Below are 21,379 nucleotides of genomic sequence, written 5' to 3' on the forward strand. Positions count from 1 at the left end.
TATTTATAATACATTTTATTGGTTAAAAGGTTAACAGATACTGTTTAGTTCAAGCCTATTAGGTTGAAAAAGCTGAATGAGAAGGAATATAAGTTATAGGACAACCAAAATTATTTAAATTTTGTAATATAATTTAATATTACAAAACAGCTATTTTATGCACATATATTGAAACATAAAAATGGATAAATCAACACTCCATGAAAAGGCAGAAAATAAAACAACCACAACTTTTCATCATGTATTTCCTCTTCTTCTAATTATATCCCTGTTTTGACTCATTATGGTTTCAGAATTCAGAAAAACCAGAATCCATAAATTCACTTCATCTTCTCATCTTGCTGCAAAGTAGGAAAAAAGGGGAAGATTAATAATAACAACAACACAAAACAAATGCTTTCGCTGTGAAGCAAGGAGAAAATTGCCGTGTCATACTAGTAGAAAGCAGCTTTCTCAAACCATAATAAGCTTTGCCATACATCTGAAACACTCTGTTTTAGTGGGAATTATAAATAAAATTTAAGAAATATTAATATAGATTTTATACATTACGTGTTTTACTGCAAGTTTCCTTTTAACTACAAACTTTAGCATACATAATATATGAAAATGTAGACTTTTAAAACAATCAAATAAATGCTGATGTACAAACCACCTAAGTTAAATACTACCACATCTCAGACTCGTCTAGTGTCTGTTTCTCATCACAGCCTGCTAATGCCCCTGGAAGTAACCACTATCCTATATTATGTTAACCATTCCCTTGCTTTTTTTTACAGTTTTAACAATCTGTATATTACACTCCTAAAATGTAAACTGTTTGGTTTTAATCTATGCGTGATCTTGATATCATTCTGTAGGTGCTTTTCTATAACTTTTTCACTAAATATCTTTACTAATTTTCAAGCCTCTCCTTTATTGGAACATTAAATATTCTTATTGTATACTCTGTATCTGATTCTGCACTTAGTTGCTTTTGCTAGTCTCTTGTTCCCTCGTGTGTGTGTGTGTGTGTGTGTGTGTGTGTGTGGTGTTCTTTGTTGTGAGCTGTTTCATTTCCCTTGCAACTTTATCTGTGGAAAACGTGTTACGGACTGAGATGGAGGGCTCCTCTAGAAAATATCTGCATTTGCTTCTAATAGACAACAGGGGGCACTACAAGTAACAGGCTAATACTACTATATCCTCAGCTTGACGTTTTCCGTGACTTCCAGATATTGTGAATTACAGCTGCAATACATGAGGGTTTGATTTTGGTTATGAATTCTTAGAAGATTTTTTGCTCCTCAATTCAGCACCAGAGTTATTTCCTGGAGCTTAAAAAAGCTGGTGAGAAGCTTATTTTTAGTTTGCTCTTCTATTTGAAAGTAGCTCAACTTTACTAAAGGAGATCCACTATTAGACTCTTCATTTTAACTAAATCCTAGAATCTGCCTTCTGTCCCCAGCCCCACAAGGCTGTGAATCCAATGCTTAGGCAAAATGCCTTCAGGCAAAAGCCAGTTTCAGGCTCCACTTACCTTTCTGGCTTCCCACTCTCAGTCTCTAATCTGAGCTTTTTAATTTCTCTACTATCTAATAGATGCATTCAAGGGGTATTTTGTTTGTCTGTTTTGTTTTAATATTTTGTCCAGTAATTTTATTTTTTCAGTAAGAGGGCTGATCTATTAACCTAGTATATAATGTTGCAAGAAGTGGAGTTATATTCTTTATATATGTTTTTTGGATGAAATACATACATATGGCCCCAAATTAGAAGGTATAATAAGTAGATAGGTCTCTTTCTCTCCTCTGTACCCCTCTTCAGAACCAATACAATATCCTTGCCTTAGGTAATTAGATACAATTTAATTAATCCTTTCAAAAGAGCTACCTATTCTAAACAAAATATAGCAAAATGTTGTAATAAAATAGTATATATATATATATATATATATATATTTTAGTTTAGATCTACTGGGCATGCAGTTTATTTGGTAAATAGTTTAGCAAGTAAATTAAAAAATTTTAAAAAGCAAAATCTACAATGTACATTAGTGTAATATGAAGAGTGATGACAACCCAGGTGCCACTTTTTTTCTCCTTTCTTTTTGGATTGGGAATGGCATGCACAGCTTCTGATAGGCCCCCAGTGAGAGCAGATCCTGATGGAAACTGCTTGCAATATGTTATGGGGTAATTATCATAGGTACTGAGGGTAGGAGCAGCAGGAGTTCTTAGGAAGGTACTATAAATATATTTTTTAAAGTCTTTATCTCTTAAGTCCCAAAGTCTGAACACAACAACAGGGCACAATTTTAGTATAAATGCCCTATTCTACAATGAATATACAGTTATTATAGTATTTATGTACCAAATAGCAGAGCAACTATGTTTATGAAGCAAAAACTATAGGAGATTCATGGAGACAGATAGGAACACAACAATAGGAGATCTTAATGTATTACTCTTAGTGTGGACAAAAAGTGAATAAGGAGACAAAAGATCTAAACAACACGTATCGAACTCTACACTGCGATAGAGAACACACAATCTTCTCATGTGCTCACAGTACAGTCACAAAGCAAATCCATACCACATTATGAAAACACACACCATGGCCAAGTGAGATTTACCCCAGAAGTGCAAGGTTGGTTCAATAGTAGAAAATGTATCATTATGTATCATGTTAATAAATCTAAGGAAATAAAGCCTATACATTTTTTAATTGATGCTGAAAAAGCCTTTGACAAAATTCAACACTCATTTATGATTCAAACACTCAAAAGACATTAAGGAATATTTTCTTAGTATTACAGTTGGCCAGTAATCTTCAAAGGTGTCAAAGTCATAAAAGAAAAGGGGAACTGAGAAACTGTCACAGGCTGGAGGAGGCCAAGGACAAATAGCACCTAAATCAATATGGGATCCTGTGTAGGATACTCAGACAGAAAGGATGTTAGTGGAGGTGCATAGTTTAATTAACAGCATTATACCAATGCTAACTTTCTAGGCTGATCATTGTATTGTAGGTAAAGATGGTAAAATCAGGGAAAGCAGGGTGAGAAATCTCTGTACTTTTTTTATAACTTTTTAGTAAGTCTAAAATTAGTTTGAAATAAAAAGTTTAACTTGCAACTCAATAATACAAATACAACCCAATTGAAAAAAAGGGCAAAGGATCTGAACAGACAGCTCCCCAAAGAAGATATACAGATGGCCAATAAGCTTATGAAAAGATGCTTAACATCATTAGTTATCAGAGAAACACAAATTAAAACCACAAGGTATCACTTCACACACACTAGTATGGCTAGAATCATCAAAAAGTCAAATAATAACAAGTGCGTTGGTGAAGATATGGGAGAAATTAGAACACTTATACACCCTTGGTGGGCATGTAAAATGGTGTAGCAGCTTTGGAAAACAGTCTAGCAGTTCCTCAAGTGATTAAATACGAAGTTACCATATGACTCAGCAATTGTACAACTAGGCATATACCCAAGAGAAATGAAAATATGTACACCAAAAATTTGCAAAAGAATGTTGATAGCAGCATTATTCATAATAACTAAAAGGTGGAAACAACCAAATGTCTATCAATAGACAAGTATATAAATAAAATGTGCTATAAATATTATGCATGTATTAGAATATATATATTCTATCTATACAACAGGATATTATTCAGTCATAAAAAGAAATGAAATACTGATACAAGCCACAACATGGATAAACCCTGAAAACATTATGTTAAGTGCAAGAAGCCACTCACAAAGATAGACCACATATTATGTAGTTCCATTTATATAAAATATTTAGAACAGAGAACTCTACAGAGACAGAAAGTAGCTAAATGGTTGCCTACAGTGGGGGGGGGGGGGGGGGGGTGAATGATAGCTAAAGGACAGGGGTTTCTTATGAGGCAAAGAAATGTTGTAAAATTGACCATAGGGATGGTATGTATGTCTGCAAATATACTAAAAACCTCTGAATTATGTACACTTTAAATGAGTGAAATGTATGGTATGTAAACCATAGTTCAATAAAGTTGTTTTTTAAAAAGAGCCCTTGTCCTTTATTTCATTTTTAATTTGCTTCTCTTTCACCCTCCCTTATATTGCTGCCATGTGCTGGTTACTGTTTTAAAATACGTGTCGAAACCATCATGTCTTTCATTTCATAAAAGAAGCAAGCACTAAAATAATGCAAAGAAAAGAAGATGTAAGGAAATTTTTCTCTTCCTTCTGAAAATACATCCCAAATGAGATCAGGTTCTACAAAACACGCTACTTCATTAATCCTTTTTAAAAATGAAATTTTGAATAAAGCACATATTAAAGGCATTTCGACCTTTTTGAGATAACCAAGAAAATCTGAATAAAAATTGGCTATTAGATAACAGGAATTATTGATAATTTTGTTAGATGTGATCATTTTTGTCTAGTTTTGTTAAAAACTTTGTTGAGTTCTTACTGTTTATATATATCTTTATTTGCTTGAAAGATATAATAACAAAAAAGATAGATGAGGTAAATATGGCAGAACATTAATAAGTGGTGAACCTCAGGGATGGATGGGTTAAAGGGGGGAAACACTATTTTCTCTTCATTGAGATATATATGAAGTTTAAAAAAAGGGGGGAAAAAGAGTATTATTCTTTGAGGCCAAAGGATATATAAACCACTTTGAAAATCAATTCTAGGGAACAAGGTAGAAAATAAATAAATGGAAAAAACCAGATACATAAATAGTGGTTTGTACATTATAGGCAACATCTTTTATGAAAACCTGTTCAAAGAATAAAAGACATTTCATCAAATCTTACTCAGGTTATATTTCAGTTGTTATATGCCAATAATATGTTTTATTGATATTCAGAAGTGTTCAAATACTAATTCATGGAAGAAATTTTTTTTAAAGTATATATTTTATAATATCACACTAAAATCACTTTAATATCATTGAAATACTTACTCTCTGAGACTTGGCTCTTTGAAATTGATAGGCGTGCACCTTCTTCGCTTTGGCAGCTCTAAAGGTAGATCCTCTGACTTATTTTCAGATTTAGCAGTGTTATTTGAGACAAAATTGGTATTTGTCAAGTCCTGTAGTGTTCTACCACCTGAAAAGAGTATTATTTTCACAAATATTTGTAAACATATAGAGATATGGAAACAGATACGGGCTATTTAGTGGTTTGTAAATCACTGGTAGCAAATTTTTAAACTTAACAATAATCAAGTTATAATTTTAATTATAATAGTAGCACTATAATTATTTGTAAATCAGTTTTTCTCCAGCCATGATGTTGTAGCTCACAACATTTTAATTCTGAAATCATATACAGGCTGAGAAAAATTCTTCATGGTTCAACTCTACTTAGAGTCCCACAAATTACTGCCTTCATTCAACATCTGTCATCGAGTGGTCGCTCTGAAAGGCACCATGAAGGATACAGAGATGAACGATGGCTCGCCTCCTCTAACATGTCCTGTAATTCTGGACCTTTGCACTTATTTTGCTTCAGTATTTCTTTTACATGGAATAGCCTCATCGGTCAAAATCCTAGTGTCCTCTACTTGAAAAAGATATCTGCACCTTCATGTTCCTACCAGCATTATTTACAATAGCCAGGACATGGAAACAACTTGAGTGTCCATGGATGAGTGAGTGGGTAAAATTGTGGGACATAAATACAATGGAATATTATTCAGCCAGGAAAAAAATGAGGAAATCCTACTATTTGTGACAACACAGATGAACCTTAAAGACTTTATGCTAAGTGGGATAAGTAAAACAGAGAAAAACAAATATTGTATGATCTCACTTATATGTGGAATCTTAAAAACAAAACAAAACCCAAACTCATAGAAAAAGAAACCAGATTTGTGGTTACAAGAGGTAGCGGAGGTTGGGAGGATGAGAAATTGGCGGACGGTGGTCAAACTTTTAGTTTCAGATAAATAAGTACTAGGGGTGTAAACTACAACATGGTAACTATAGTTGGTAATGCTGTATGATATATAGGAAAGTTGTTAAGTGAGTAAACCCTCAGAGTTCTCATCACAAGGAGAAAAAATTTTTTCTTTTCAATGTATTTCCATGAGAAGATGGATGTTAGCTGAACCTATTGTGGTAATCATTTCACAATATGTGTAAATCAAACCATCACGCAGTACACTTTAAACTTATACAGTGATATATGTCAATTATTTCTTAGTAAAACTGGAAAAAGATCCCTGTGCTCCATATGCATATATAGTAAAATGTTAGGCTCCCAATAGAAAATTTTAATTGATATGGGAATGTCTAATGTTACAAAATTTCTAATAATAAAGGAACATCCATAGGATCCAATGTTAAGGGGGAAATGTGAGATAATGTTTTATAGAGTACGATTTCAAGCATATATTTAAAAATCCATAGATTCAAGTCTGCATGTATATGCCAGAATGTGGTGGTTGTTTTTACTACTATTTTCTGATTCTCTACTTTAAATTTTCTACAGTGAGTGTTCTTTTAATAACTAGGAGTGCTCGGCCAGACGTGGCTCAGTGGTTGAGCGTCACCCTAGGATCCAGGCGATTGGGGTTCCATTCCCGGTCGGGGCACATGCCCGGGTTGCGGGCTCGATCCCCAGTCAGGGGCGTGCAGGAGGCAGCCAATCAGTGACTCTCTCATCATTGATGTTTCTGTCTCTCTCTCTCCCTCTCCTTTCCTCTCTCTGAAATCAATAAAGATATACTTAAAAACTAATTAAATAAACAAATAAATGGGAGAAAATGAAAACTAAATATTAAGGTAAAAATCCTACTTATCCTTCAGGTCGCCCTAAAATGCTGTTTCATGATGTCTTTGCAGGTTCCTTTAGGCAAAATTACTCCCTGTTACATCCTTTAGCATAATATGTGTGCTTCTATTAAAGCATTTGCAACTTTTACATACTGTATTTGCAACTTTTACATACATGTATTCTGAGGAAAGGGAGTTAGTATTACTTTGAATCCTCTAAAATATCTAGAATAATGCTTTAATCACATTAAATATATACTGTTACCAAAGTCCCACTCTAAAGAATCTTGCAATTGCCTTTGATAAAATCAATCTGGCACAATTCCTTATTATATATATTTAAAACACTCAATTACCTTCAAACATATAAAAAAGGAAATTATCTGCCTAATAACATTATCAGACAACTCTGTTGGAAAGGCCAATCTGTTTTTTAGGTTATAAATGTCCAAGACATTCTCACTGTTATCTTTCCAAAGTATTAAAGGTTTCTTTAAATTTCTTCATATTGTTTTTAGGGATCAAGCTACGCAGTTTTTAAATTCCATAAAAGTGGCAGTTATAACAGCAAACACCTTACTAGTTAAATAAGAAAAAAAATACACTTTTAAAACTTGATCACTTCAGGTATTGACCTACCTGTTCCTGATTTTTGTGTTCTCTGGGTGACTTGAAACTTCATCCCTGTCATCTTCTCCTGCTCATCATCACTTACAAAATTTTCTTTTATTGTTAGATTTTTACCAGAAGAAATACGCAAAGGTCTTGAACCCTCATGGACACTGTTAAGGGAAGAATCTTGTACGTTAGGTGAATAGATCTGAGATAAAGAATTAAACACCTTTGTATAAAAGTCTGGCTTAATTTTCTCATTTTCCAATTTTTTTTCAGTAGCTTGTTCAGATTCAAATGATATTCTCTGACCGGTGTCAGATATTCTCTGCTTTACTTCATGGCTATCTGGAGAAAGATCTATTAGCGTCTTCCTTTTCTTTGATTTGGATGTCACTTTACTTCCTCTTTTAACCTGGCGCTCTCCTTTTTTCTCTTCCACAAAGGGGAGGTCTCTTTCCTTATTCAGAGCTGTAGTGCTCTGCTTTGGATTCTTACGTGGTTCCACTTGGTTGCCAGAATCAGAATCTGCTTCATTAGTAACGTGTTTGAAACCCGATTCCAAGGGGAGAGAGGTCTGTGAACAATCTGTTAACTGAAAAATAGGTTTGTTTTTACCTTTTGCCAAAATATTCTTTGTCTTGCCTGATGATTCTTTCCCATGCTTTTTAACTTGTTTGTAAGGATTTGAAATTTGCTCACAATTTTCCTTTTCATTATTATTGATTTCCATACAGTAGCCACTGATAATACCTTGGCATTCAAGTCTCTGTTTAGATTCATTTATTTTAACATCGAGATCTTTTGTATAGATTTCTTGGCCATGCCCATCGTTATCATTATCCCTATATATTTGGTACATTTCTGAAATTATTTCTGTCTTCCGATTCACTTTCTGCCTAACGTTATTTATTTTTGAATCATTTTGCTGAGCAGGTTGCATATCAGTTACATGCTTTTTCAAATCCAACATATTCAACGTCTCATAATCATATAAATTTCCATTATCTTTGGTAAAAAGATAAGCTGTTCGAAATTCACTTGTGACTTCTGGGTTTTCAGAAATACTTTCTTTATCCTTTGGGGTTAGGGAAAAGAAGTTACTGTTTTCTGGTTCATGCACTCCTTTGTTATTAAACTCACTTATTTGGTTCGTTTCTAAAATTATTTGTGTCTTCCGACTTTCTTTATCCCTAAGCCTCTTACTTATTTTTGATCCCTTTTGCTTTGCAGGTGGCATATTAGTAACCCGCTTCTTCTCCCCATAAATGTTTCCAGCCTCAAAATCACAGAGGTTCCTATCACCTCTGGTGGAAGGGTCAACCATCTGAAACTCATTTGAGTCCTCCAGGCTTTCAGGAATGATTTTATCTTTTTGGGTTAGAGAAAATAAGTTACCCTTTTCTGGGTCATGCATATCTTTATCATTCTCATGTATTTGGTTGATTTCTGAAATTATTCCTGTCCTCCGACATACCTTTTGCCTAAGCTCCTTACCTATTTTTGATTCATTCTGACAAGCAGTTTGCATATCATGGACATGTTTTTTCACCCCCAGAATATTTTGAGACTCATAATCAGGTAGGCTTCCACCAATTTTGGTAGAAAGGGCAGGTGTACGAAACTCACCTGGGTCTTCTAGGTTCTCAGGGATGATTTCTTTATCCTTCTGGGTCGGGAAGAAAGGGTTACCATTTTCTGGGCAATACACATGTGTATCCTTAAACAAATTATTCATTTCAGAAATTAATAGTGTCTTCCGATTTACTCTCTGCCTGAGATGATTAACTTTTGACTTATTTTGCTGAACAGGAGACACACTGGTGACCAGCTTTGGCAAACCCAACACATTCTGGGGCTCACAACCACATAGGTCCCCATTACCGCTGGTGTGAAGGGCAGGGTTTTGAAACTCACTTGAAACTTGTAGGTTTCCAGAGCAGCTTTCTTTAGCCTCCTGGGTTTGGATAAAAAAGTTACCTTCTTCTGGGCCATGCACATCTCTATCATTATTCCCATATATTTGGTTCATTTCAGAAATTATTTCTGTTTTCCGATTTACTTTCTGCCTAACCTTCTTATTTATTTTTGATTCATTTTGCTGAGCAGGTTGTGTATCAGCGACATGCTTTCTCAAGTCCAACAGGTTCTGAGTCTCATAATCACATAAACTCCCATTATGTCTGGTGGCAAGGTCAGCTGTTTGAAATTCATTTGTGATTTCTAGGTTTTCAGAAATGATTCCTTTATCCTTTTGATTTAGAAATAAGTGATCCTTTTCTAACTTATGAATTACAAATGTCTGTCTAGAAGTTTTATTTTTATTATAAGTCAGAGAACTTTGACCCATATCAAATTTACTCTCCTCCTGGAATTTATCTGAATTTTGGGAGAAAGAGTATGCTTCCTCTTGCCCATTTGCTACATGTATTCTTTTCTTCTTACTATTCTCTGTACTTTGTTTGTCATCCTGATTGAAGTCATTATGAAGGACTATTGTCTTCAGCTTGTACAACTGAGTCAGCTCTTCAGTACTGAAGATAGAATTTGGATCTTCTGAATCCCCATTGTCATTCAGGCCAACAGGTCTTTTTTCTGGTTCATTTTCAATCTTTTCCTCAACATTCATTTCCGAACTATTTTTAATTTGTTTCTTTGATCTTTTTCTTTTTTTTTCAGAGCTTGAATCTTTCACTTTTCTGAAAGTTTTGATTCTACCGTCATTTGGTTTTTTATGACTTTTATTTTTAGTGCCTGTTGAAACTGTAACAATTTGACTTACTACTTCACTAGCAGTTAAATCCATGTCAGCATCATACACAGTTTTCTGCCCCTGAAAGTCATCATTATCCTGAACTTGATTCATGCACTCCGCAGTAGGTTCACTTGCAGACTCAGATGAGTCAGGAAGGCACTGTATGTTTCTTTGCATTTTAATATTCAGTTCATTAGTACAATCATTTATCTCATTATTCCCATTTAATTCTGGACTTGAAATCCCTTCTTGATTTAAATTTGTCACACAAGGATTGTCTTCAGAAGGATTATTTGATTCCAGAAATGATGCACGCCTTTTCCTTTTAGTTATGTTATTAAGAGATGGTTCCTCCTTTCTGTGGCTGATAGACTGGGAATTTTTCATCTCACTCATTAGAGAACTCTTGGAACTTTGGTCCGAGTGGGAACAGCTTTCTATAAAATAAAGGGAAACAAAATTCAGAAATAAGTAATGACAGGTTTATTATTTTAAACAAATTAGATTAGAAATCAAGCTATTTTATAGAGATGATTTCTAACAATGTGTTCTGTTCAGATACTTCCATTATAAAGAATCTATGCTGATAAAAAATAAAGTAGAAATGATGCGAGTATTCATAAATAACATTTTACATTTGCATCTATGGAGAATATATACTGAGAATTCACTCTGCCTTGGCCCCAACAGTAGAGTATAGCCAACAGTGGAGCTATTAACACATATTTCTAAAGTAGAGGGAGCCAGCATATAACCCCAAATAACAGTGATAACTCTGATAAAAACAACTATCAGAAGGCTATCAGAAGACAGCTTGTTTCTATAAATTCTACATGGAAACATTCATATAAATTTTTAGAAAGAAAAAATAATTCTAAGGTCTAAATTCAATATAGTTATAATTCTATATCCCAATTGGAAAACCTATGACAAATACATAAGCCAGACTACATGCACAATTATTTTGAAATACCAAGTAAATAAAATGTGTCATCATTTTCTCTTGCTCAACCATTATGAATGCTCAAGTTTTGCTTTACCACTAATTGGTTATGATCTTGAAAAAGGCATTACACCTACCTAGGCCCCCAATTTTCATATCTATGAATAGGAGAAAATGAAACTAATATAGGAAACGAATATGGTGTCTTCCGATTTATAAGTTAAAATACCAAGAAAAGCTCTTTAAGCCAGCTCATTTCTAAATATTGCTTCCAGAGTAACAGTATTAGGCCACTGTGGACCTGACATTTGTCAGCATATTTACTTTTAAATTAAATTTTTCACCAGCAGTTTAAAATAGTAGAAGTTAGCAAATCTGTAACATATGAGATATAACTTATTAACTGTTTATATACCAAAGCTATCAAGAAGAAAATCTGATGAATGTAACTATTTAATACTGACACTCGAAATGAATTTTTAAAAACATCTCACCTTTGGGAAGTAAATCAACAATAGAAGAAATAGGCTCTGAATCATCTAAACCACACACATTTTGATTATTTTCTTTAAGACATAACAATTCCAAATTATACTGAGTTGATAAAGATTGTCTTGTTGATACTGAAGACGGAACATCAGGTGATGTCATTGATATAATATTGTTGTCACATTGTATTTTCTCTTTATCTTCATCATCATCATCATCATTTGAAGTTAATGGAACCCTAAAGGCAAGTGGGAATGAATGAAAAATTTTGTATTTTACAAAAATTTAGAAAATTACATGGATAGTTGTTTCTGTATTCTATTTATTTGAGAACTAACCATAAACCCCCTCTGGTAGCTTTTTGTGTTCAATGAAGACAATTATTGGTAGGAACTAGGCAGTATCTAATAGTACAGAACTTGGAATAAAACAAGAATGCTTATCTTCATAACCCCAGTGGTCCCAAAAGGAGATAACTGATATAATCACTGGTAGGGCTATTAGGGTAATAATAATGAAATAAATAAAGTCCAAACATACTTTTAAATACACATATGTAATATTTATAGTTTTCCTATAATTAATTCTATGGAATACTCAAAACTCTTCCTCTGGTTTCAAACAGGTACAATTGCATGGAAAGTTATGGGTGAGATGAAGTTTGCTGTTTCCAAAAACATCCATGTAAACTAAAGCCATATTCCTAGAGCAGTTAAATCTATAGGGGTGGGGGCAGGGGAGACACAGAAACCCACAGAAATAATTTGATAAACTGGCCTCCTTGAATTCAAAGAATGAGGAGTAATATCAAAGAAAGGGAGAGGGGGCCAGCAAATGAACCCAAATAACTGATATTTTCTAGTTCTGGTCTACTACAAATAGTGCTGCCATATATATGCCTTTTGAAATGTATGCACATATTTCTAGTAGAATCACTGGGTTTACATATAGTATTTGGCTTTAGGAGAAACTTAGGGCATTCTTATTGTGTTCCCATTACTTAACATGCTTGCTCTTGGGTTTTGCAGGTTTTCTTTATCAGATTAAAGAAGTTCCATTGTACTCCTAGTTTGCTGAAAGATTTTTCATAAATGGCTGTTGAATTTTATCAAATGCCTTTTCTGTCACTATTGAAAAGATACTACTTTTCTCTTTTTTTCCTATTAATGTAATGAATTTTCTTAATCTCAATCAAAATTCCAGAAGAGAATGTGTATGTATACACGTGCATTATGTAAATTGACAAGTTGATTCTAAAATTCACATGGAAATGCAAAGGGTCAATAATAGGGAAGATAATATTCATGAACAAAAACATAATAAATGAAATGGAGATCCACACTATCAAATACCAAGACCTAGAAAAGTGAGTTCAGAAAGAGACGTATACACATCAGGTCACCTGACTTATGATATAAATGATACTCCAATGAGGTGGAGAAAAGATGGTCTTTTCTAAATAAATGGTGCAGGTCAGTAGGATTTCCATATGAAAAAAATAAATTACAACCTTTCCCTCACATTATACCCCAAATTCTAGGGGTATAAAGATCTAAATGTGAAATGGAAAAAAATAAAGCTTTTTAAAAAATAGAACACATCATGACCTCCCAATTAGTAAAAATTTTCTTAAAAGGACACAGAAAGTAGTAACCATAGGGAAAGGGGGATTAATGAATATAACTATATAGATATATAAAATGGATTTTAAAAAGAATTCTGTTCATCTAAAGATCCAATTAAGAGAGTGATGAGGCAAACCAGAGTAAAACATTTGTAATGTACAAAGAATTTAAATATAATGTATTTAAGAACCTACAAATCTTTAAAAAATGATAAACAATCCAATAAAAAATGAACATATAAACATGCTTAAATTCATTAATTATCAAAAAAATTAAAATTAAAACTTCAATGTAATACCAGTACATATCCCCCAAATGGCTAAGATGAAAGACAGACAATAACAAGTGTTGTTAGAGATACAGGACAACAGGAATACTCATATATTGCTACTAGAAATATAAATTGGTATAAACCCTTTAGAAAATTGTTTGCAGTGTCCCTTAAAGCCAAATACTATATGTAAACCCAGTAATTCTTCTTCTAGGTACATACCCAACAGAAATGTGCACATATATTTCTAAAGGCATATACATAGCAGCACTACTTGCAAGAGACCAAAACTAGAAAAAAGGTAAATGTTCACCATTAGAAAGATGGAGAAATTACTGTATAACCAGTCAATGGAATACTACCATAGCAATGAGAATAAATGATCTACAAATCCATTCAACAATAAAGATAAATCTCACAAGCATAATGTTGAGCAAAGAAACCAGAGACAAAAGTCCTATCTACTGTATGATTTCAATATATGAAGTTCAAAATTAGGCAAAATTAATTATCTATGATGTTAGATGTCAGAATAATATATATCCTTGAGTAGGTGGTGAGTAGCGAATAGAAGTCTAAGGGGGTATTTGAGGTACTACTGGTAACATTCTGTTTCTTGGTCTGGGTATTGGTTACACAGCAGTGTTCACTTGTAAAAATTTACCACATTCTAAAGACTTTTACACTTTTCTAACATGTATATTATACTTCAAACAAAAATCTACTTAAAAAATACAATGAAATTTTATAGAGGGCAAGTCTGACACTTCATTCGTATATTCTTATGAAGCAATGTGTGTATGACAGCTAAGATATTCTTGAAAAAGAACTAGGAAAAGGAACTACAAGGCACCAAAATGTACTATTTTAAAACTACAGCAAGGAAAAGGTACTGGTGAAATGTAGTGTCATTACAGCATAACAGGCAAAACAATGCAGCAAACTAGAAAGAACAAAAAATAGCATAGTATATATAAAAATTTTTACTATGGTACAAATAGCATTCAGTATATAAGTACATTTACTTATGCACTTAAATAAAAGCAATAAACCTTTAAGTTATATAACTGAAAGAACATTGTCTATGAGGCAAGAGGATTTTAATCAATGCCATTAATTCATTGAGTCATTCTACCTCTCTGGACCTCAGAGACTGTCTTTATAATGACAGGTTTGAAATAGGTGTTTACTATGACTTATAATCAAATTAATCTAGAAATAGGAATTTTGGTTAGGAAAATAACAACAGTGAAATTAATTTTAAAGCTTGGGCAGTATGCAAGTTAATAAAGGTAGAAAAATGATCAGATTTAGCCAACAGAAAACATGAGGCCAGTGGTGACCTGGGGAGAAAAGAAAAAAAGAACTAAAGAGTAGTAGGACATTACAGATGAACTTAGCTATTGAATGAGGGTAAGGTTCTTCTTTTTTTTTAACCCTCATCTGAGGATATTTTTTCCATTGCTTTTCAGAGAGAATGGAAGGGGGAGGGGAGAGAGAGAGAAAGAGAGAAACATCGATGTGAGAGACACATCGATTGGTTGTCACCCGCACATGCCCGACCTAGGTCAGGGATCGAGCCTGCAACCAAGGTAAGTGTACTTGGCTAGAATCAAACCAGGGCCCTTCAGTCCACAGGCCAACGCTCTAACCACTGAGCCAAACCGGCTAGGGCACATGAGGGAAAGTTTCTTTGGAGCCCTGAAGATACAATCTGAGCAAGACCTAAACATTATATAACACACACAATTATTGTGTCATACACAAATCTAAGTACTCTGAACCAATATAATCTAGACTGATATAACTAAAGGTCCATCTGTGCCTCTTTCTTCTCTAGAGTCTATGGGAAACCTGAATATTATTTCAAAATGTAAAACTAAATTATATTATAGATTCAATTTCTTTCACTCGCACAATGTTAACAAGTATTTCATTATTTATTTTTAAAATGTTTTTGTTTCAAGGAAGTGAACCAAATAAAAACTTTCGAAGTCCAACTAAGAAGTGCGCAAGTTAATATTTAACTAAGTTTTGAAGCAATTACCTTGCAAATGGAAGACGCGTTGACTTGCACTGTTTACTAACCCGTTTATCCTTGCTGGCTGGCAACAGAAAAGGACTCTGATGGAACTATTTTTGGGGGGAGAAAATAGAGAAAATGAAAAGGAACAAAATTTCTAATCTCATTAAATCATGTTTGTTATAGAAGCCCCAAATTGTACAAGAATACCAATAGTAATAGAACAATTCTTACATTAGTCTTTAATAGTTCAATGAGAATAATGTGATAAGGTTAAACACAATTCATTCTTAATCATGCCATTCAAAGATAATCACCACTAACATTTTGGTATATAACCTCCCAAACTTTCTTCTATGCATACAAATACATGTGTATAACCACACACATACAATATCTCTACATATACAGTGTTTTTGATTTGTGGTTGGGTGGAGGGACAAATTAACTGATATGTGGATTTTGACTGTGTGGGGGTTGGCAACACTAACTCTACATTGCTCAAAGGTCAATTGTATATGTGCTATGTAATATATTATTGGATTTTATAACATATTTTTATATTACATAATATATATTTTATAGTATATATTTTATAATACATATTTTTAAATGGTCTTTTAAAATTCAAAATCTGGGTGATTTCAATGTAGCTTTAAAATTTTTGCTTATTATATTTGCAAAATTTTCACATTTTCTGGATGTTTTAATTATTTAGTAAAGACCAAAAAATTAGGTTACACACAACCATGTTTTCTTAGTACAGTGCTAACCTGCAATAGAAATGGGTATGGCCAAATTGACAAGATAATTTCAAAATTCACATGGAAATGCAAAGGACCTAGAATAGCTAAAACAATTCTGGAAAAGAAGAACAAAGTTGAAGGGCTGTGATAATTGAGACAAATATACTTAAATACAAAAGTTAAAAAATAAAACAGACAAATAGAACGATGAAATAGAACAGAGTTCAGAAATAGACCCACATACATTTGGTCAATTAATTTTTGACACAGGTACAAAAGCCAAATGGGGAGCTAAATGTGTAACGTACACCTCTGCTCACTGGTTGTCCTAGGTAGTAAATTTATAACTACACCTCCTGTAATCATTATTCCACAGGGATATTTCCACAAATCCTTTCTGCACAAAAATGTGGATTAAGTTAGACAATAAAGCACCTATTCTTTGGCTAACGTAGTTTGAAACAGTTCGCATCTTCCTACCATAAAGACTATGCATTTAAGAGACTTATAAGTGACTTTTAAAAGTTTGTAAAGGACAGATTTGCAGAAAACTTAGAACACACATACACAATAAAAAGTAATGATAGCTAACATTTATTGCACTCATCCTATTGCCAGAACACATGCTAGCCACATTTAACTCCTACACTAACTCTCTATTCACACTATGCAGATGAGCACACTGAGGTTCAAAGGCCAAGGTCAGAACCAGGAAGTAGCAGAGCTGGGATTTAAATATAGGCAATCCCATTTAAAAAGCCACCCTAGAAGCACTCAACTACCTCCAGAAGCTGTCAAGAAATTTATCTACAATTGGAACTTCACTGACCTTTCTTCAATTTATGTATTATATATATTTTCCTTCTCATTAGTTATTTCTTCAAAAATTATTTTTCCTATTTAGATAATTGAGTTAATTTCACTCCCTTCCTGATTTTTTTAATTGATTTCATTTTCTTCGTGCTATATTATAAAAGCTTTTAAACTATTAATATTAATGCTTTATCGGCCATATGTTTAATTTTCCCAGGCTGCAACTTACCTTTTATTTTTATGATTTTTAGCCTTTGGTTTCTTTTTGAGAAAATCCACCAATAATTTCCTTTATGGTTTCTATCTGTTTCTAGGTATAGAAAAGGCCTCTCCTCCCAAATGTGAATTCATTTGTAATTTCTTCTCATTTCATATGATTTCCATTTTTTACATTTAAATCCACCTAGAATTTATTTTAGAGAATGATATAAAGTAGGATCCTCTATTTTTTCTCCTATTGTTTTTCACTTTTGTTCATCTTTTTTTTCAAATTATAAAATTTATTTAGAAAATTACAGAGGTAGTAGAAGTGTGACAGCTGGGTTGCATGAACTCAGGAAACAAGTTACAGAAGCAAAAGAAGGACCCTTGGAGCTTAGGAGAGAGAAAGGCAAAGGGAGGAAGAGGAAGAGGAAGCGGAAGAGGAAGGGAAAGGCTCTGTTCCTGAGAGGGAGACCTGCCTGTCCATTTTTAAAAATAATATAAATTCTTTCCTAATTTGAAATACTACCTTTCTACTAATGTCTTTCATGTTTTTTAGTGTTTGGGGGTCATTAGATTCCACTGAGCTGTCTAATCCTGTGTTACTTTTCATTAAAACCTAATTTTCATATAAAAATTACAATAACCAATTATACCAAATAATAATGTTCTGTTAGCCTTAAAATTAATATTACCATTCATTTGCACAAAGTTTAAGATATGAATCTCTAATCTTGATACTACACTAACCACAATTATTCTCAGTAATGCTAAAAAATTACACTACTTATACAGTTCTACTTACCTCAGAAAGAGTGCTCATTTCAATTGCAGTTATCAAGTTATTGTTCATGTGTGCTTCTATTTCTATAAGCTTTTTATTCTGTATAAGTGAAAAAACAAAGACCCCTTTTAATCAATTAAGATTTGGAGTCTATTAAACCATACATTTATGAATACGATCAGTTGAGAAGACTTAGAAAATAATTGAGATAACATTGCGCTAAAAACTGAGATCACATTGAGCTAAAAAGGTACTACACTATAGTTCAAATAGCCATTCCCCACCACACACACGCATTTTGAATGCTTTTCAACAATCAAATTTTTCTAAACATTTTTCTATCTTCTTATAATAATAATGCATTACATGGCAAGTGAACATAGTTTGTCGCACAGGAATTTAAACCCTCAAGTGTAGAAGGTCATTTTTACATTTTTTAATTAATTTCTACTTATTTTTAGAGTTACATCTATAGTTGCAGCCTAGCTAATCACTGGCTCTTACTGCCCTGTCTATGGACGGAGTTGAAAATTGGAAAGAAAAGCAACTACAGTTTTCAATCTAATCGGCTGTAGCCAGTGAAATGCTGGGACTATAGGCGAACACACTACGGGAACTCGTCTCCTTTCAATTCACTGGAGGAATTATGCCCATCTCATTAAGATATATTAATGTACAAAGATTTGCTTATAATAAGCACTCAAAGGTTAGTCAAGGTATTATATTGGCTTGCAGAGCCACAAGCACTCATTTAGAATGTAGACTTAAGACACCTATTTTATTACAGTTTTCCCATGAACATGGCACACTCTTTAAATATTTTCACAATAAATCGAAATTTGAAAAAAACATTTAGAGCTTCTATAATATAGTTAAAATTTTAGTTATAAGTTAGAATTCAAACAAAATATAGTTTCCATACCAAATTATTTAGCTTTAGGCGAAGAAACGTGTTCTCAAAATTCAGTTTTTCCACTTCTTTTTGCAATAACATCTTTTCAGTTGTCATTCTTCGCGAATTCTCTTTCTCTCTACTAAGAGCCTGAGCTAATGCCCTGTTGTTGTGCTTTAAAGATATTTTGAAAATAGAAGAATTGTCTGTAAAAAAATGTTAATAGTCAATATATTGAACATAATCCTTAATAAATTTTCATATTCCTTAATAAAACTATTTCAAACAAAATGCATTTCACTTTATAAGTTTTAACCGAAGGGTGGAAAAGAAGAGAATGACAATACAGGTGTAGTTTTGAAAAAAATGTACTTGGCGTTTGGAACTGAAGAAATAAAAACTAGCTAAGTGATGAACAAAAGATGTGAGGAACGCAGAATGTTTGTGAATACAGAGTTAGGAATAAAAGGACTTTACTATAGACACAGCATTCTAGATAATTAGATCAGTCACAAAAACTAAATCTTGATACCTGCTGCCCTACCTTCCTATTTTCCTTTGACTAGGAGGCAGAATGGAGAAGCTGATCCTGCAGCTCTAACTGGAGATGTACCACAGAAATTAGGGTGGCCAATCTGTGAAAAATTTAACACCAGTTTCTGTGGCTCCAGAATTGAACAAATTAGTTAGTGCTCCCTAAGTCCATTTTTCAAAGCCTTGAGTAAAAGGGAGCATACTTACTCTAATGTTGGATAGATCATCTAAACCCTGAGGAGTATCCTACCTTTTATATGAGAGCATCTACTACAATCTAAACCTGACCCCTCTTCTCTTTACAAGCACTATGCAAACAATTTAAATCAGAAATGCTTTCCTGCTTTTAGGGAAGAAATTTAATTGTGAATTCCTTTGAAAGTCTCACCTTAAATCTAGTGTGCTCCTTTTGTACACTTAAAGCATACTCATATTTTCATAATTTTGATTTACACGCCACTGAATTAAAGTGTAGTATATGTAAAAATGTTTATAAAAGTAATAATAATATTTTTAAATACTCAGGGAAAGTCTTGTCATCTAAAAAACAGGGTCCAAAAAAGTACTTTATCTTTGGCACAGAGAAAGTTTCAGACAGCCACCTCTGACGTAGCAAATGGAAATAGACTAGAATCAGTTTAGGACTTCCACAAGCTAAAGGATAACGTTTTCTGATGCAGTCCTCAAATCCATATATTCCTTCATAACAGTGGGTATGCAATGGTATATCCCAAGAGAACAGGAAATAGCCTTTATAGGAAGTGGTCTAACATGCTACATGGACCTAGAGACCTGGGTAGGAGCAACATTATGATTTAAAGATACTCAGAAGGTATGGCTATTTCACCAGGAACAGAGTTACCCTTCACAGGTACCTCTGACACTCCTCCTAAGATGGGTATGAACCACTGAGACAATTTTCAAAAGTATTGAAAATTTATCTTCCATTTCCTTCCCTCCTTCTCTCCCTCCCTTCTTGCCCTTCTGACACTTTAATTCCAGAATCCATGAAACCTCATCTCTAAAGTGCTCAGTGTCCTCCTAATGAGCTTTGGCTATATAAGATCACCAACTATAGCACTCTATGTGGGCCAACCACCTCTAGATTAACCATCATCCAATTGCTATGGCATGTCAAAACAATCTACCACTTTTTTAGATATTTTCCAGGAATGTCACATTGGTATTTTCCTTGTCATGTAGGAGGTAGCTACCTTAGGCTGCACCAAGCTAAGTGCTGAAAATTCAGCTGTCACCACTGAGGGTAAATCATCATAACCACTCAACTAATAGGAGTTGAAGGAACTAGAAAGGATTGAAAGGAAAAGAAGCATCAGTTAACAAGAATAGTCATTTTCTACACTTGATAAAATAAAGTACCAAATATTCTTTATCAATTCTCCAGGAAAAGTAAAAATGTGAGTATACTTTAAAACCAATGGCACTTACTTATTATTTTGGTTTTGATTTTGGAGGCAAGAGAAACATTCAACTTAGCAGTCTTTGACATTCTTTTGTCTTTCACATGTCTCTTAATTCCTGAGGGAAAAAGTGATCCCGTTTCTGTCACTGGGTACTCCATCACTGAAGAGAAAAGGAAGGAAGGAAAGAAACCATAGTATTGATTAAAAAAGAAAAAAGAGTAACTGATAATACATTCTAAAAAGTAACAATCAGGACAAATGATATAATTTGTTTGTACATACATATTTAAAAAACTTTTTGTATAAAATCTGAAAGTATGAATGTAATCAAAAGTGGTACTGCGCCATCCCGTGCCGTGAAAGGTTGCCCGTTCAATTCCCGGTCAGGGCACATGCAGGTTACAGGTTCAGTCCCTGGTAGGGGCCATGCAGGAGGCAGCCCAAGATGCTTCGCTCTCTTGCACTGATGTTTCTCTCTCTCTCTCCCTTCCCCT

General features: G+C 33.6%; 1 protein-coding gene across 2 annotated transcripts; it reads right to left on the reverse strand.

Annotated features, from left to right (window-relative positions):
• SGO2 (shugoshin 2) lies at nucleotides 1-21,058 on the reverse strand. Of its 2 annotated transcripts, XM_016221920.2 has the most exons (8): nucleotides 20,911-21,045; nucleotides 18,958-19,133; nucleotides 18,057-18,134; nucleotides 15,516-15,601; nucleotides 11,578-11,810; nucleotides 7,413-10,577; nucleotides 4,956-5,103; nucleotides 1-341 (listed from the first exon to the last, which is right to left on the reverse strand). In XM_016221920.2, the coding sequence occupies exons 1-8, from the start codon at nucleotides 21,041-21,043 to the stop codon at nucleotides 326-328; spliced, it is 4,035 nt and encodes a 1,344-aa protein (XP_016077406.2). In that variant the 5' UTR covers nucleotides 21,044-21,045; the 3' UTR covers nucleotides 1-325. The 2 variants fall into 2 exon arrangements, with proteins under 2 accessions (XP_016077406.2, XP_087675803.1); XM_087819677.1 differs by lacking the exon at nucleotides 1-341 and having other exon boundaries at nucleotides 4,952-5,103; nucleotides 20,911-21,058.
• Nucleotides 21,059-21,379: the final 321 nt, after the last annotated feature.

This window comes from Miniopterus natalensis, chromosome 8 (assembly GCF_054644295.1).
Source record: "Miniopterus natalensis isolate mMinNat1 chromosome 8, mMinNat1.hap1, whole genome shotgun sequence".
In the NCBI taxonomy this organism is placed as follows: domain Eukaryota; kingdom Metazoa; phylum Chordata; class Mammalia; order Chiroptera; family Miniopteridae; genus Miniopterus; species Miniopterus natalensis.